Source organism: Cynocephalus volans, chromosome 6 (genome assembly GCF_027409185.1).
Source record: "Cynocephalus volans isolate mCynVol1 chromosome 6, mCynVol1.pri, whole genome shotgun sequence".
Classification (NCBI taxonomy): domain Eukaryota; kingdom Metazoa; phylum Chordata; class Mammalia; order Dermoptera; family Cynocephalidae; genus Cynocephalus; species Cynocephalus volans.
Window position 1 is genome coordinate 90,468,471 of NC_084465.1, and position 16,218 is coordinate 90,484,688.

The 16,218-nt window shown below is 37.2% G+C and overlaps 1 protein-coding gene across 1 annotated transcript in view; it reads right to left on the reverse strand.

Moving 5' to 3' along the window:
- The window catches only part of JAZF1 (JAZF zinc finger 1), a 333,199-nt gene that overhangs the window by 134,518 nt on the left and 182,463 nt on the right, over positions 1–16,218 (reverse strand). The window contains exon 2 of the mRNA XM_063100833.1: positions 13,331–13,403. Coding sequence (XP_062956903.1) covers positions 13,331–13,403 — 73 coding nt within the window. The remainder of the gene's footprint in view (positions 1–13,330; positions 13,404–16,218) is intronic.

Sequence of the window (16,218 nt, forward strand, 5' to 3'; positions counted from 1 at the left end):
CACTAATACCATAATAGCAGGGGACCTGAACACCCCACTATCAATATTGGACACATCATCTAGGCAAAGAATCAGCAGAGAAACACAAGATCTAAACAACACTCTAGACCAATTGGACTTGGCAGATATCTACAGAACATTCCATCCAACAACCTCAGAATATTCATCCTTCGCATCAGCACATGGATCTTTCTCCAGGATAGATCACATGTTAGGTCACAAATCAAGTCTCAATAAATTCAAAGAAATAGAAATTAACCCATGTATTTTTTTAAGACCACAATGGATTAAAATTAGAAATCAATAACAAATGAAATTCTGGAAACTATACAAACACATGGAAATTAAACAGCATTCTACTTAATGACATATGGGTTCAAGAAGAAATCAAACAGGAAATCAAAAAATTCATTGAAACTAATGAAAACAATGATACATCATACCAAAACCTGAGGGATACTGCAAAAGGAATACTAAGGGGGAAATTTATCGCATTAAATGCTTACTTCAGAAGAATGGAAAGATGGCAAGTGAACAACCTAATACTTCACCTTAAAGAACTACAAAAACAAGAACAATCCAAACCCAAAATTAGCAGATGAAAAGAAATCATTAAGATCAGAACAGAACTTAATGAAATTGAAACCCAAAAAATAGTACAGAAGATCAATGAATCAAAAACTTGGTTTTTTGAAAAGATAAATAAAATTGACCAACCATTAGCATGGCTAACTAAAAAAAGGAGAAAGAAGATCCACATAACAAATATTAGAAATGAAAAAGGCGATATTACAACTGATACATCTGAAATACAAGGAATCATTAGAGACTACTATAACCAACTATCTGCCAACAAATTTGAAAATCTGAAGGAAATGGATAAATTTCTGGACACACACAAGCTACCTAAACTGAACCAAGAAGATGTAGAAAATCTGAAAAGACAAATAACAATAAAAGAGATTGAAGCTGTTATCAGAAGGCTCCCAACAAAGAAAAGCCCTGGACCAGATGGATTCATGGCAGAATTCTACCAAACATTCAAAGAGGAATTGACACTAATTCTCTACAAACTATTCCAAAAGATTGAAACAGAGGCAATTCTCCCAAACTCATTCTATGAAGCAAACATCACCCTGATACCAAAACCAGGTAAAGATACAACTAAAAAAGAAAACTACAGGCCAATATCCTTGATAAACATAGATGCAAAAATCCTCAATAAAATACTAGCTAACAGAATACAGCAACACATATGCAAAATTATACACCATGATCAAATGGGATTCTTCCCAGGGATGCAAGGTTGGTTCAACATATGCAAATCAATAAATGTGATACATCGTATCAATAAAATCAAGCACAAGGACCATATGATCATCTCTATAGATGCTGAAAAAGCATTTGATAAAATTCAACACTCATTCATGATAAAGGCTCTCTGTAAGTTAGGTATAGATGGAAAGTATCTCAACATAATTAAAGCCATATATGATAAACCCACTGCCAATATCATCTTGAATGGGGAAAACCTGAAAGCTTTTCCTTTAAGAACAGGAACTACACAAGGATGCCCACTCTCACCACTCCTATTCAACATAGTGTTGGAAGTACTAGCCAGAGCAATTGGAGAAGAGAAGGAAATAAAGGGCATCCAGATTGGGAAAGATGAAGTCAAACTGTCCCTGTTTGCAGATGACATGATCCTATATATCGAACAGCCTAAAGCCTCTACAAAAAAACTCTTGGAGTTGACAAATGATTTCAGCAAAGTAGCAGGATACAAAATCAACACACAAAAATCAGTAGCATTTCTATTCTCCAATAGTGAACATGCAGAATGAGAAATCAAGAAAGCTTGCCCATTTACAATAGCCACCAAAAAAATAAAATACTTAGGAATTGAGTTAATCAAGGGTGTGAAAAATCTCTATACTGAGAACTACAAACCACTGCTGAGAGAAATTAAAGAGGACACAGGAAGATGGAAAGATATCTCATGCTCTTGGATTGGAAGAATCAACACTGTGAAAATGTCCATGCTACCCAAAGTGATATACAAATTCAATGCAATCCCCATCAAAATTCCAATGACATTTTTCTCAGAAATGGAAAAAACTATCCAGACATTTATATGGAATAATAAAAGACCACACATAGCCAAAGCAATTCTGAGCAAAATACGTAAAGCTGGAGGCATAACACTACCTGACTTGAAACTATATTACAAAGCTATAATAACCAAAACAGCACGGTACTGGCATAAAAACAGATAAACTGATCAATGGAATAGAATAGATAATCCAGAAATCAACCCACACACTTACAGCCATCTGATCTTTGACAAAGGCACCAAGTCTATACACTGGGGAAGAGACTGCCTCTTCAGCAAATGGTGCTGGGATAACTGGATATCAATATGCAGGAGAATGAAACTAGACCCAGGCCTCTCACCATATACTAAAATTAACTCAAAATGGATTAAAGAATTAAATATACACCCTGAAACAATAAAACTTCTCAAAGAACACATAGGAGAAACACTTCAGGAAGTAGGACTGGACACTGTTTTCATGAATACAAAACCAAAAGCATGGGCAACCAAAGGAAAAATAAACAAACGGGATTATATCAAACTAAAGAGCTTCTGCACAGCAAAAGAAACAATTAACAGAGTGAAAAGACAACCAACAGAGTGGGAGAAAGTATTTGCAAAATATATATCTGACAAAGGATTAATATCCAGAATATATAAGGAACTCAAACAACTTTACATCAAAAAAACAAGTAACCCAATTAAAAAATGGGCAAAAGAGCTAAATAGGCATTTCTCAAAGGAAGATATATGAATGGCTAACAGACACATGAAAAAATGCTCAACATCACTCAGCATTCGGGAAATGCAAATAAAAACCACACTGAGATACCATCTCACCCCAGTTAGGATGGTTAATATCCAAAAGAATGTGAATGATAAATGCTGGCGAGGTTGCGGAGAAAAAGGAACTCTCATACATTATTGGTGGGACTGCAAAATGGTCGAGCCTCTATGGGAAATGGTATGGAGGTTCCTCAAACAATTGCAGATAGATCTACCATATGACCCAGCTATCCCACTGCTGGGAATATACCCAGAGGAATGGAAATCATCAAGTCGAAGGTATACCTGTTCTCCAATGTTCATTGCAGCACTCTTTACAATAGCCAAGAGTTGGAACCAGCCCAAATGTCCATCATCGGATGAGTGGATATGGAAAATGTGGTATATCTACACAATGGAATACTACTCTGCCATAAAAAAGAATGAAATACTGCCATTTGCAACAACATGGATGGACCTAGAGAGAATTATATTAAGTGAAATGAATCAGGCACAGAAAGAGAAATATCACATGTTCTCACTTACTTGTGGGAGCTAAAAATAAATAAATAAATACACAAACAACTGGGGGAGGGAAAAAGACATAACAATTACAATTCCTTGAAGTTGTTATGACAAGCAAACAGAAAAGACATTGTTGGGAGGGAGCGGGTAGCGAGAGGAGGGAGGGAGGTTTCGGTAGTGGCCACAATAATCAACCACAGTGTATATTGACAAAATAAAATACAATTAAAAAAAAAAAAAAAAGAATGAGTTAGATCTCTCTCTATTGACCTGGAAAACAAAACAAAAAAGAAATGTGTGTGGGTGTATGTGTGTGTGTATATATATATATATGTTATATATAATATTTGTTTATATCAGGCTCCCCATTTTTATAAAAACAAATGTTACAACCAATCAAATCCCTATGTACATGCCTGCACATGGTGAGGAATGCAGAGGGATACGCTCACCATGATGTTAACATTTGTTAACTTGGGGTAGCAGGCTTGGTGGGGGTATTGCAGAGAGGAGACGGAAGCTATTGCTCTTAAATATATTTGTACACAATTTAAAAATTTATATTATTCAATGGTCACAACAAAATGTGTTAATGCTACAATTTTAGAAAAGGAGTTTAATCAAAGATTTAAACAATTCATTCCTGGAGGTTGGGGAACCTTCATGAAATAGTGTTAGAAGTAGATCTTGAAGAAATGATCACCACAGCCAGAAAAGAGTGGCAACAAGAGGAAGGACACCGCCAGGTGAGGACAAAACACAGAAGTGACAGAGTGATAACTTTTGACAGATTTTTTGATTGCAGCTGGTCGACAAGGTTGCAATGGAGAGTACGGAGACAGGAAGGGAGATTAACTACCTCTTCGGACAATCCAAAACAGGAAGTTAGAGCCTCGGGTAAGGACAGTAGCAGGAGAAGACTTCACATGTGATGAGGATGCAGATGTTACAGATTTGGTACCCGATTACTTAGAAACAGGGGTGAGGGAAAGAGATGGTTAGAAAATAATTAACTACAGGCTTCCTAAACTAATGAATGGGTGGGTACCATTGAACAACATTATGCATCCAAAAAAGAGAAGCCATTTTGGACAAGGATGTGATATTATGGGCCTGGCACTGGAAGAGTTGAGCCTGTGTTGAATATTCCCGTACTCACAGGTTGTGGGGTAGTTAGAAATAGGGATTGGAGGAAACACAGGATTAGGGGTCCTTTCCACAGAGGTGACAGTGAAGGTTATGGGATGGAGCAAATACAGAGGGAAAAGCAAAATAATAGGGACAAAGCTTAGGGAGAAGCCACCATTTTTGTGTCAAAGAGGTAGGAGAAGAATGAGGACAGAACAAGTTAATCAGCACAAGGGAGGAAAGGGTTTCAGAAACAGACAGTGGCCAGCGGCATCAAATGCAGGTGGGCAAAATAGGGCAAGGGCTCAAGGAAGATATTGAGAAAAGAAAACAAATGGAAGGAAATTCTTAGGATAGACGGGCCTTAGGATATATGTTGAGTGACTAAAGGAAGCCGGGGATGCAGGGTTTGAAGTCACAGAGATAAGGGATGGACGTAGAGTGCAGGCCACGGTGACGACTTCGAACAAAGGAGAAAGAGAATGAAGAGAACACAGATAAAAGATCCAGATGAATTTTTAGATGAAAAAGAGGGAGGTTGAGACCAGACACAGAAATGGCCTCTATTTTCTCATGCAGGAACTGAGAGCATCTGCTGATGAGGGGAAGGGGCATTCCTTCAGGAACTTCAGTTCAGTGGGAAACAATTAAAACTGGACTGTGATACACTTAGCAAGGTTTCAACTTGAGAAGAAGGGATTATGGGACAATCTGGAGGGTCCAGCTGAGGCTGAAAGATTGTGTTGCAGTGGGACAAATCGCTGACATGCACTTTTCTGTAGTGACTCTTCAGCAGTTGCCAAGTAGAGAGGCACATGTTAGGTTTCTCTGAGGCTGAGGGTTGGAGACAATGAGTGGGCAATGTCACGGGGACAAAGGAATTAATTTAATTGGTAAATTCAAAGTGGAATCCAGCAACCAGCCCAAGTGTGAAAGAGGGCAAGGCAGGAAGGGCTGAGATCCTAGTGGTCTCAAGGCAAATATGGAAGCACGGGAGACTCTGGCCAATGGGGAAATTTCACAGTTCGAGATAGTGAAAGTATAGTAGCTCTTGCTTAGGACAAAGTCCATGAAAAAGTTTTCTATATAGGATTAAAAAAATTGGTAATCCAAGTATATTTCTAGATGGTTTCAGCATCACTGAATCTCTAATGACCTGTAATAAATTTGAAAATTTTGAAAAAATGTAATGAAGCTTAGAACCAGGCTCAGAGATGCATTAAAAGAAGATCAGTCACAAATGCTGATGAATGGACACGAGAAAAACTAAAAAAAATTGGCCTCAAGTGATTTAAGTTTAAAATGCAACCTGTTTAAAATACTGCCCTAAGAACAAACTGTAGACTACAAAGACTACTGGAGGCCCAGTGCCTAACAAGTGAATCCTATCACACCCAGCTCTGCCTAGACTTACCTCTTCTACAATGTATTTTGTTCCAGCTACACAGCCTAATTCTGTTGGAGCAAGCCAAAATGTCACATAAGGGCTCTCTTTCCAGCTTCCCAGTGTCCCTCGAGAGTATATGGTATTTGCAGAACACAATGAGCAGGCCAAATCAAGTTAGAGATATCACAATGAAAATCTGGCACACAGCCATCTCAGCTTTGTTTCAACTGATGTCCATAAAAACATAGGCTAAGAAAATGGTAGCATGTTGTCTGGTGTTTGAGAACTAACAGCACACAACATGTTTATGGCATGCATTAGGCCACAAACTTCAGTCTGGGGCACACAGCAGAACTTCAGATCTGTTAGACAAAGGAGGGAAATAGGAAAGCAGGTTTTGTACTGTAATAAATATGACTGCTCTCAGAAGACCATAAACAGGTGGTTTCATGAAAAAAACAAACAAACAAAAAAAACCAACAACACTACTTTCAGATAAAAAAAAAAAAAAATCAAATGCTTCAGGCTTGTCCGTATAAAATAAATAGAAGGCCAGTGCACACTCAGCTTATTACAGCATTTTTTATGAGGCTATAACTGACTATAATCTGACAAAAATGAGTCCAACTGAAACAGCTAGACTGAGGGTTTGGGAGGATTAGGTGAGGTTTTGGAGTGGAAAGAAAAGCAGGAAAGAGGAATAAAGTTTTCATTAAGCTGTTCGCATTCTGGTTTAAGGAGGGGAAAAAGACATCCAGGCTGATTTTATTTTCATTCAAAATAACCTCTTATTTAGTATATTTTTACTTTAAGTCCCTGAACATACTTATATTGTTTGCTTTCAAGTCTTTGTCTCATAAGTCCAACATCTGAGCTATCTCAGGAAGGGTCTCTATTGACTGCTTTGTTTTCCTTGTCTAAGAGAAGATTTTCCTTTTTCTTTCATGTCTAGTAATTTTTTACTGTATATCAGACATTGTGGTATCTGATCCATTCCTATAAAGACAGTAGTTTTGTTCTAGCAGTCAGTTCAATTTCAGGCTCATCATGTTGAACTTGTGTAGGCCTGGATTTATACTTTATGAGTGCAAATCTCTGGAAACCCCAAAATGTTTCCAAAGACCCTCTAACTAGTCAGGACTCACTTTTAAACTCTGTCTTCTCTGAGGATTTTATGGAGGTTTGGTTTCAGGCATTGTTAGGGTGGCTCTAGAGCAAGCCATACTCTAGAGTATGTCCTTATTACTTATTTGAGGTCATTCTGGTATCTTAGTTGGATGACTAGTGTGTCACTAGTGTGATGACTAGTGTTGGACAAGTTGTTCCCATGCTGGCTAGGCTGGAATGCAACATGGTCTCTCTGTTCCATTCTCACCTCTGGAGCAGCCGCTATTTGATAAGACTCTCAGTCTTACCCTAAATATGTGCAACTCACCCTCAGCCATGAATTCATGTAGGACCCTCATACAGACTTTTGAAAAATCTGCATAGCAACCGCATCTCCAGTTGTACCCTCCACCCACCCACAGATCCCAGCAGCTTCAGTTGCCACAACTTTGACCTCTGCCTCCTCAGCTCAGTGGGACTGCTGTGCTCTGCTTGGGCTCTAGCTCACCCCACTGCAGTAAGGCCACTGTCCTCAGGCAGTGAGAGCCAGGTGATCAAGGAGTTCACCTCCTAAGCTTTCTTTTACTCAGGGATCATTCTTGTACTACCTATTGTCTAGAGCCTGAAAACCATTAGCTCATATGTTTTTCCAGTTGTTTATGGTGGGAGAACTATTGATGGCCATCATGTTGTATATTTTTATGCTGCATGCCACATGAATGCTGAATAGAAGTTCTGCAACATTCCATTTTTGTCACAAACATCACTATCTTAATGCACATAAGCACTAGAGGCTCTTAGTTGCTCAGACAAGTTTCCTTACAGTTTTTAGAATCACTTACTGTAAACAAGTTATTTATTCATAAATACATTCATTCATTCATTCATTCAATATTTACTGAGAGTCTATAAAGTAACAGACATTGTTCTGGGGGCTGGTAACATAGCTGCGAGAGACAGAAAATGTCCCTGCCCTTGTGGAGCTTATTTCCTGGTGGTACTTGTTCTGGACACACTCCAAAAGCAATGCTTTCTCTGCAGTTGTTCCTCTAATTATTGACTTGATAGTGAAAAAGGGACTTACCATGTGCAGACTATAAAGAATAAAAAAATCTTTTACTTATACAAGAATAGCACATACTATGTCACGTTACATGTGCTTTATACACACTAACTGATTTAATACTCACAATAAGGAAGGTATTATTAGAAAATTGGAAACAAAGGCAGACACCTGACAATACACAGTTCATGAATAGGAGAGACAGGACTCAAATCTAAACAGTCTGCCTCCTGCTCCTATACCCTTAACTACTGCATTGTTCTCTTTCTCAAAGAAAGAGAGAAGAAATGCATTGGATGCGTGAGAAAAAAACAGTAATAATTTCTGAGCAAAAAAATAAAAGCTTTATTTTTAATAGGAGCCAGCTTGGTGCCTGAACAGGTTATAAGAAGTAGATGGATCACATTAAAAGAGGCACAAGAGGAGAAGTTGATTGAGTTCACACACTAGGACAAAATTTTGTACTCCTTTTCCCCAGTTGACTATGAGAAAAAAGATAGTGTTCAGTATTTTGAATCAGAAAAAGAATAGAAAGTCATTCTAAATAAAAAGCTTTGGGGTTCCTTGGGGAAGTTGAGTAGGTAGGTAGAAGTGATATTATTACTCCAGCAACCCCCTAACCAGTGTAGGCAGAACACTAGTCCCATCAGATGCTTCAAGAAAAAGTGCTCTGAGATGAGGCACATATGAGAATTATATTACCCCCTTGAAGACTTAAAATGAATATCTGCACAGCAGGAGACCTGATTAATGAAATGGTTTTTTTAACTATAGAATTTAACTCAAGATTTCCCAAACTTAATGACCATAATACCCTATTGTGAGTAAATGAGTTGTGTGTGTGTGAGAGAGAGAGAAACTGGTGAATACCCCTTGAGATTACTGTTCTATGAAACACATTTTAGAATGTTGTTGTTTAACTTTAACAGCAAATACCAACCTAAATAAAAACCATTTTTAGAGGAGGTCAAATCTACAACTACTGCACCAAGCAGCGCAGGGAGTCCTACAAAGAAAATTAGAGTAGAGCTGTAGCTTAGTTATAAGAAAATATTAAATTTTTATTAAGTAGTAAATGACAAGAATCGAGTTTTAAAGGGTAGTAATTATTGTCTAGGCATGATAATTCTTTATACATTACACCAAATGCTCTATACATTTTTAAAAATTAAAGTTAATTTGGAAACTCCAGTTTATGTTATTTTAATAAAAATATATTTTGCAGAGAATAAAGTATAATTAATAGCCTTGGCCATGAACATGCATCATGTCTTTAAGTTATCTCAGTTAACAATTTCTAGGGAGTCACAAGTTATTAACAAGCTACCTTGTCACCTCAAGACAGCTACCTCAACTACTTAGACAATAACCTGAAGAAAACACCCACAGTCAACCCAGTGCTTCTCACTAAGCTTTTTATGGAGACTCACCTGACTTTATTGGGTGGCTCACCTATCCCTTGCCGCTTTGGTGAGTCATGGTGGAGGAGAGTTTCCTGTGTGCTCACTGTACTCTGCCCTTTCTTTCCCTGTGACTGGAGATGCTAAGGTGTCCTTCCCCACTACAGCTGAGGCCTGCTATGCTAGGATTCGCCTTGTGTACCAATTCGGCGGTCTATAGGAATTACTGGTATCTCTCACAGCATTTTTAGCTTCTGCTGTCTCCTACTGTTTTATCTTATTTGGTTGCTCATCTCCAATTACCTAGGGCATGGCAATTATGCTATATTATCTTTATGTCTCTGTCCCCTTTGCCCAGCTCCTATCCCATTTTTCAAATGTTAGGTAGTCTCCCAAATTCCCCTCTTAAACTTTTTATTTATTTATTTAATTGGTTATGAATATTCATGAGTCCCCTCTTACATTTTTTAAACAAGTGCTTAACTCTCTGATATACCAAGACGTCAGTCTACACAGTGGTTATTCTGGAGCCTAACCGTGCATGTTTGAACCCAATGGCCCTTCGTGTACTATCATTTAACTTTTTTTTTTCTCATTTGCTCACAAGTGTACAGTGGGGTTTTCCAGAGACTACAGTACATGAAGTATTGCAGGAGACTAAATGCAAAATCCAAAATCCAGCTGACTTCCATTAAGCCATTCATTAAATAGGCCTGCTTTTAAGGGAGTCAAAGGTTTTTTCTTTCTACCTGAAAATATTATGTTCAACACATCATATTCAAAAATAGAGAAATTTAAAATAGATATAAAGGCAACAATTTCTACTCAACATTTTTTTTTAATTTAAATAATCCAAAAAGCTAGCTTCACTTTAACGATCCTACCCCTCTATTGATTAATGAATCAATGTTATTGCCAAAGAAAGTTTCATTTAAATTTTGACATGCCCAAATGTGCATGAGGGTTGTATAAACAGATATATGAGCAGAGAAATATTCATTCTTCCTGTCTTCACTGTACCACAGAATTAGAGTTTATTTCTCTCTGAGGTCTAAGGAAAAAAAAAACCTCTTACTTGTTCAAATTTACTTTTTTTTAAAATAGTACTTTTTTCTGCTATAGTCAGGATATTGCTGCCAAGCTGATTTTCTTTCACATTACTTAACCCTTATTACTCCCTTCTTGAATCTATACTAGCTTCATCTGAATTTTTATACTGCACGTTTCCCTTCTCTTATCAAAGGTCCCTAAGACTCCTCTCAGCACATCTTTCCACTATGGCCAGGCTTGCAGTTGTCAGTTGCTTGGTCCTCTCCTTTGTTTACTAGGGGATTTTTTTGTTTGTTTGTTTGTTTTTTTAACTACCCACAAACAAATATCCAGAGTGTCTACTGCGTGTTAAGTACAAAGCTATGCACATGGCACTATCCACAAAAGGATCCTGTGTGAGTAGAGTTGCTAGTAATTTGGGCAATTTTCCATTATTGGTCCTTCTCTTCACTTAAAGATCACTGGTAAACTTATGGTGATCGAGTACATGTCTACTTCTCTACCAGCTAAGACTTGATATGTAAAATTCTCTATTTTCTCTGGCCTCTAAATATAATGAGGTCTCCAGTTCAAGACCCATCTTCTCCAGATCTAACTTCCAGTTTATAGCAAATACAGGAGACAGAGGAACCTGCCAAATAACATCTTGAGGTGACAACCAAGAGAAAATCCAGAAGGTGGGAGCATTCCTTGGGACAACTGGCCCATCTCTTCAACAAATCATTGCCAATAAAAGGGACTGTTCCAGATTAAAAGAGACTCAAGGGACAAAACATCCAGGTGCAATGAGATGCTCTGAATTGGACACTGGATTAGACAAGCCAGATGTAAAGCACATGTGTAGACCACCTGGGGAAATCTGAATATGATCTGGGTATTAGATTAGATTCAAATGTACTGAAATGGAAAAGTGGAGATGAATAAGAAAAGTAGGTGGTAAAATAGCATGCACAGCTTCTTGGTAAAAAATTATGTAAATATTTTTACAAAAACAACTGGAAAAATATGGGTTAAAGTATTACTAGTAGTGATATCTGGGTTGTGGAGATGTGATCTTTTACTTTTTTTATGTTTTTATCTGACTATATTTTCTAATTTTCTACAATGACAATTTTTAAAAATGACTCACTTTCTCCCAGAAGACTTACCCAAGAAATTTCACACCCACTGATCATGTCCTGACTCTGTAAGATTCTGGCACATCCTATGGCACAGTTTATGCGAAACTATCATACTTGATTCAAGTTCTCTGGTGGTTGTTTGTGTGTGACCCTTGTCCTTATTCTTTGACTTCTTTTGTAGTCCCAAATCATACCTTGCAGAATATTAGTTTAGTGAGTATAACAACTAAGTAATTAGTAGATATCTGCTTACCAAAATGAATGACAATATAAGGAGCAAGAACGAAGGTGAAAACTTCATACACTCTTAGAATAAGGCTTAGTATAACATGAATTTGTGTATACATAGGTGACATGTTTCAACCTAAAATAGACACACTACTAAAAGTCCTATTCAATACCCACAATTAATCTACATGCCTATTCATCCTATTCCCCAATACTAAAAGCTAATTAATACATATTGATTCATGTAACTCTAAGTAAATATTTTTCAAAACCCTTGCTAATTACTGGAAACAACACAGGTTCTCTGTGAACTCCAGATGAGCACATACATCTTTATTTGTATCTGATGTGATTTTGAAGGTGTTCTACTTAACGCATGTCAAAAATTACGGGTAATGGAAAACTGCAGATATTCTATCTCACTTCTTAGGAGAGCTGATAAGTAGAAAATCCAAGGGAGACATGAAAATAGATGTTTACATTAATGAATCCCTTTAAAAATATGTCTAGTCCAGTGTCCAATTCAGAACTTGAAAATGAACACAGGCTACTCCAATTTACAGATCTGGGCACGAATTTAAAAAGTTTTCTAAAAAGGCACTAAAGTGACATAGTACAGATAATTCATTCCCAGCTTTCCGCTTCAGACTCTGAAGCTCCACTCTGGTACCAAGAGACTTGAAACACTCTTCACCTTATATAAAAAGGACAGTCAACAGAAATTCATTCACTGAATTATGAGCAGAGAGTTTCTCATTCTCATTAAAAACTAGTTTTGATTTTACTTTGTCTTTTTCACTTTGGGAGTATGTGTTTTCTTAACCTAAGCTGATTTCAGGTTCTCTCCAAAAATTACTGTCTCCTTAATTATTTGAGTTGGCTGAAACACTAAGTCCTCTTTTAGACCTGATATATCAAATTCGAAATGGTTCTCTAAAGTTGGGCTTACACGTTCAGTTTAAGTAAAAACTCATGTTTCTCCACACAGATGGGGTTGGTGGCTGAGAATGTTTTTACTAAAAGATAAGCTACTACTAAGTAACTTTCAAGTATTAAATTATTTCAATGTTATATTCTGATACATTCTGATATTACAACAATGTATGAATTCATAAAATACCTCTTCACCCCAGGATTTAAAAAGTTCACTCAAACATAAATCCATTAATCTCTCAAACTGCCCTAAGAAGTCAAAATAGCATATTCTACCTCTGCATACAAAATACTTCCAGAATGAGCTTATAAATCAGGCATGTTTTCAGCCATATGCACAGAGAACTACATTTCTACATTTCCCCGACAGAGAAACAAGAAAATTCCATATAGAGGTTGCTTTTAAATAATCTCACACAAACATTTTAAGACTAAAACCAATACTTTTTTCTACTTGTTAAAAAGACACATTTAAAAAGCAATTAAGTGGCAAATATCAGGTTGCTATAAATTCTGAAAATGACTTACCTATTAATGTAACTGAGGGCAACATAGGTTGGCTGCTGTAGTTCTTGTTTTTCTAAAACACGTGGATCTGTATCTGTAATAAAAAAACAATTATGATTTTTCAGGTTTTGCATCAGAATATATGAGGCTACCTAACATAAAGTAATAGAGGCTATACAGAGAAAAAGATTAATTTAGTATACCTATTTTTAAAGAAAACTCAATCAGCAAAGCATAATCATTGGTTCATTCGTTCATAAATAACAAGATATTACATTACTTTTCAAGGGAATTCCAAACATCAACAGTGATAAAATGTCCATCTGTCACACAAACTCTTGCACAATCCTCCTCATAAATATTGGTTTTCACTGCTTACAGTTACAACATTGGCATGGTTTTCAGTGGCTAATCGGCCTAAGAAAGAAAGTCTCTGTTAATTATGCTCACTTCAATGCTGGAACAAATTAGTTTCCATTGGAAAGCTCCATCAGTTTGAAAATCTACAGAGTATTGTTCTTGTTCATTGAACACTTTTCTGTGTTTGGATTCATATTCTGGAGGGCAGCTCTTCTCCTTTATAGACATATAATGAGTTTATTATAACTTTTCTTGACTCTCAATCAGAAATTCTCATACTGATTCAGAGTCAACAAACACCACGTTCACTAGAGGGGGTTTTCCCTTTGAAGAGAGAGAATTTAACACCATAGCAACGCTCCATAATGGTGCTTCTCCAGCACAGAACCAAAAATGCACTTTTCACAACCAGAAATGTATTCTCAAGCTTCCCACGTAGAGAAATGATTACATAAATATATGCAAAACAATGTTTATATAATAAGAACACAAAAGGAGAAAATTAAGTACACATTTGTTTTCCTAGGAAAATGGCTCAGACATCTCATACAGATTTCTTTTCATTATAACCAGAATTAAAAGCACTTCATTATTAGAAATCTTGCAGCTGTACTTGGCAGTGACATCTTCTTTGATGCAATGACAGATGTTTCAAGCACCTTCACACAGGAAGTGTTTACCGCACGTGGTAGAGGTAAGATACAGGCACTAACAGCAAAAAGCATTAGTAGATGACAGGGTAGGGGAACAGGCACAGTGGCAGAGGGCACGGGTGGCAAAAAAAATGATAGCATAAAACTCAATTTACAATGCTTTCGATTCCCAGGCTAAAACTGGAGAGCGATGCCAGTTTTATCCTCGGTGTTAAAGTTCACTTTATTGTTTTCCTATGTCAACAGTTTCAGGGACACAATATTCAGAAATCCTGCTTCCTGGGTCCTTGCCATTGCAGGTCCTTGAAAGCCAAATTTTGAAACAAGAGACAAAGGTTCTCTGAATCGCTCCACCGAGTTGTGTCTTAACGTTTTGACATCACAAATAAGAGCAGATCAGAAACTCAGCATTTCCTTCCCCTCCTACAATGATTATATATGCGACTGAGGCTGTTCCTTGATCACTGGCCTAGAGATAAAACGAGTGGTTCTCTAAACACAAGGAAACCATTCTTCAAGGGGAAACTGGGTTTTCAAACAAAACCCTGACTCACACTCATCTCAGTTTGCTGCAACCTTCACATATATCCACGTTTCTGAGAGGAATATACTCTCTGTAGAGGAGTCAGCAGAACAACGCTCAACACAGAAAGGAGTTTGTCCAAAAAAAAAATAGGGTCCATTGGCATGCTGGACAGGCCGTGTGTGCAAAGGGTGACTCACATACCGATCCTTCAGTCTTTCTGGGTGCTTAATGAGGTAAGAAACAGGAGAGTGGAGACAAAAATCATGAAAATAAGAAGAAAGGAGGAAGATGAGAACAAAGAATGCAATGACTGCAAATGTCTTTGTGCAAAATTTCTCAAGTGTTCATGAATGGTTTCACCTCAAGTTTAGGTATTGATGATCGAGGGGTTTTGCTTTTGAGATTGACCTGAACTTGATTCACTGAAAACTATACCTTCAAAGAGACATCCAGTGCATTATTATATAAGGCATGTTATTTTGAAAGAAAAGAGCACTGTTCTGAGTCTAAAATTTGTTTATAAAAGGAAAAAGAGTTAAGAGGCCAATAAACAATTTTATTTTATCTTTCACTTTTGTCTTTATTCTTGTATCTGACCCCAACCTAACAGTATTCCCACAAACCATCTTCTAAAAGCTTTCTTTTGTTCCCAGATTATATAATATCTAAAATATTTTAAATATTACCTCTCCATGCTACCTTGATTTTTATTTTTTCTCTTTTATTTGTGTGGGTGTGTGTCAGTGTGCACACACCTACATTTATATTATGCTTTTTCTCCTCAAACTCTAGTATCACTTTGGGGAAAGGGAAGTATCTTATACAAAATTCTGCAGTTCTCTGATGCTCAAATAAATGGTGTTGGCCCCTAACATTCACACAAACTGCATCCTATAATATTGTTTCATGAAGAATCAAGAATGTTCAGCAATATTTGCAAAGCAAGGTTTTGATATTTTGTTTTCTTTGCTTCACCATCTTCCATAACTTCTGCTAAACTTATGCTCACATATCCTCGAAATATGGTGGGAAGTGGAGTCTTCTGGAAACATCCAAACGCCAGCCTCTCCATGACAAAAAGACCATCTGAAGCCACCACAGATGGAGTCTGTTCTTTTTCTAGTATGCAGACTCTGGTAACCAACAAGACAGCAGAGCTCCTGGACAGAGGTCCACCAGGCATAAAAACTATTTTTCATATTAAATGTTTGCTACGGCAACCTTTAGAACATCCATTAAAGCACTGAGTTCTTAAAATTAGGCAGTTGGTGCCCACAAATCAGGCAAAGCCTGCACAAGTGCTGCTGAAGGAATAGTGTCAGCAACTGATTACAAGTAAACATGGGTTCTGTCACTCGCTTCCTGGCTGG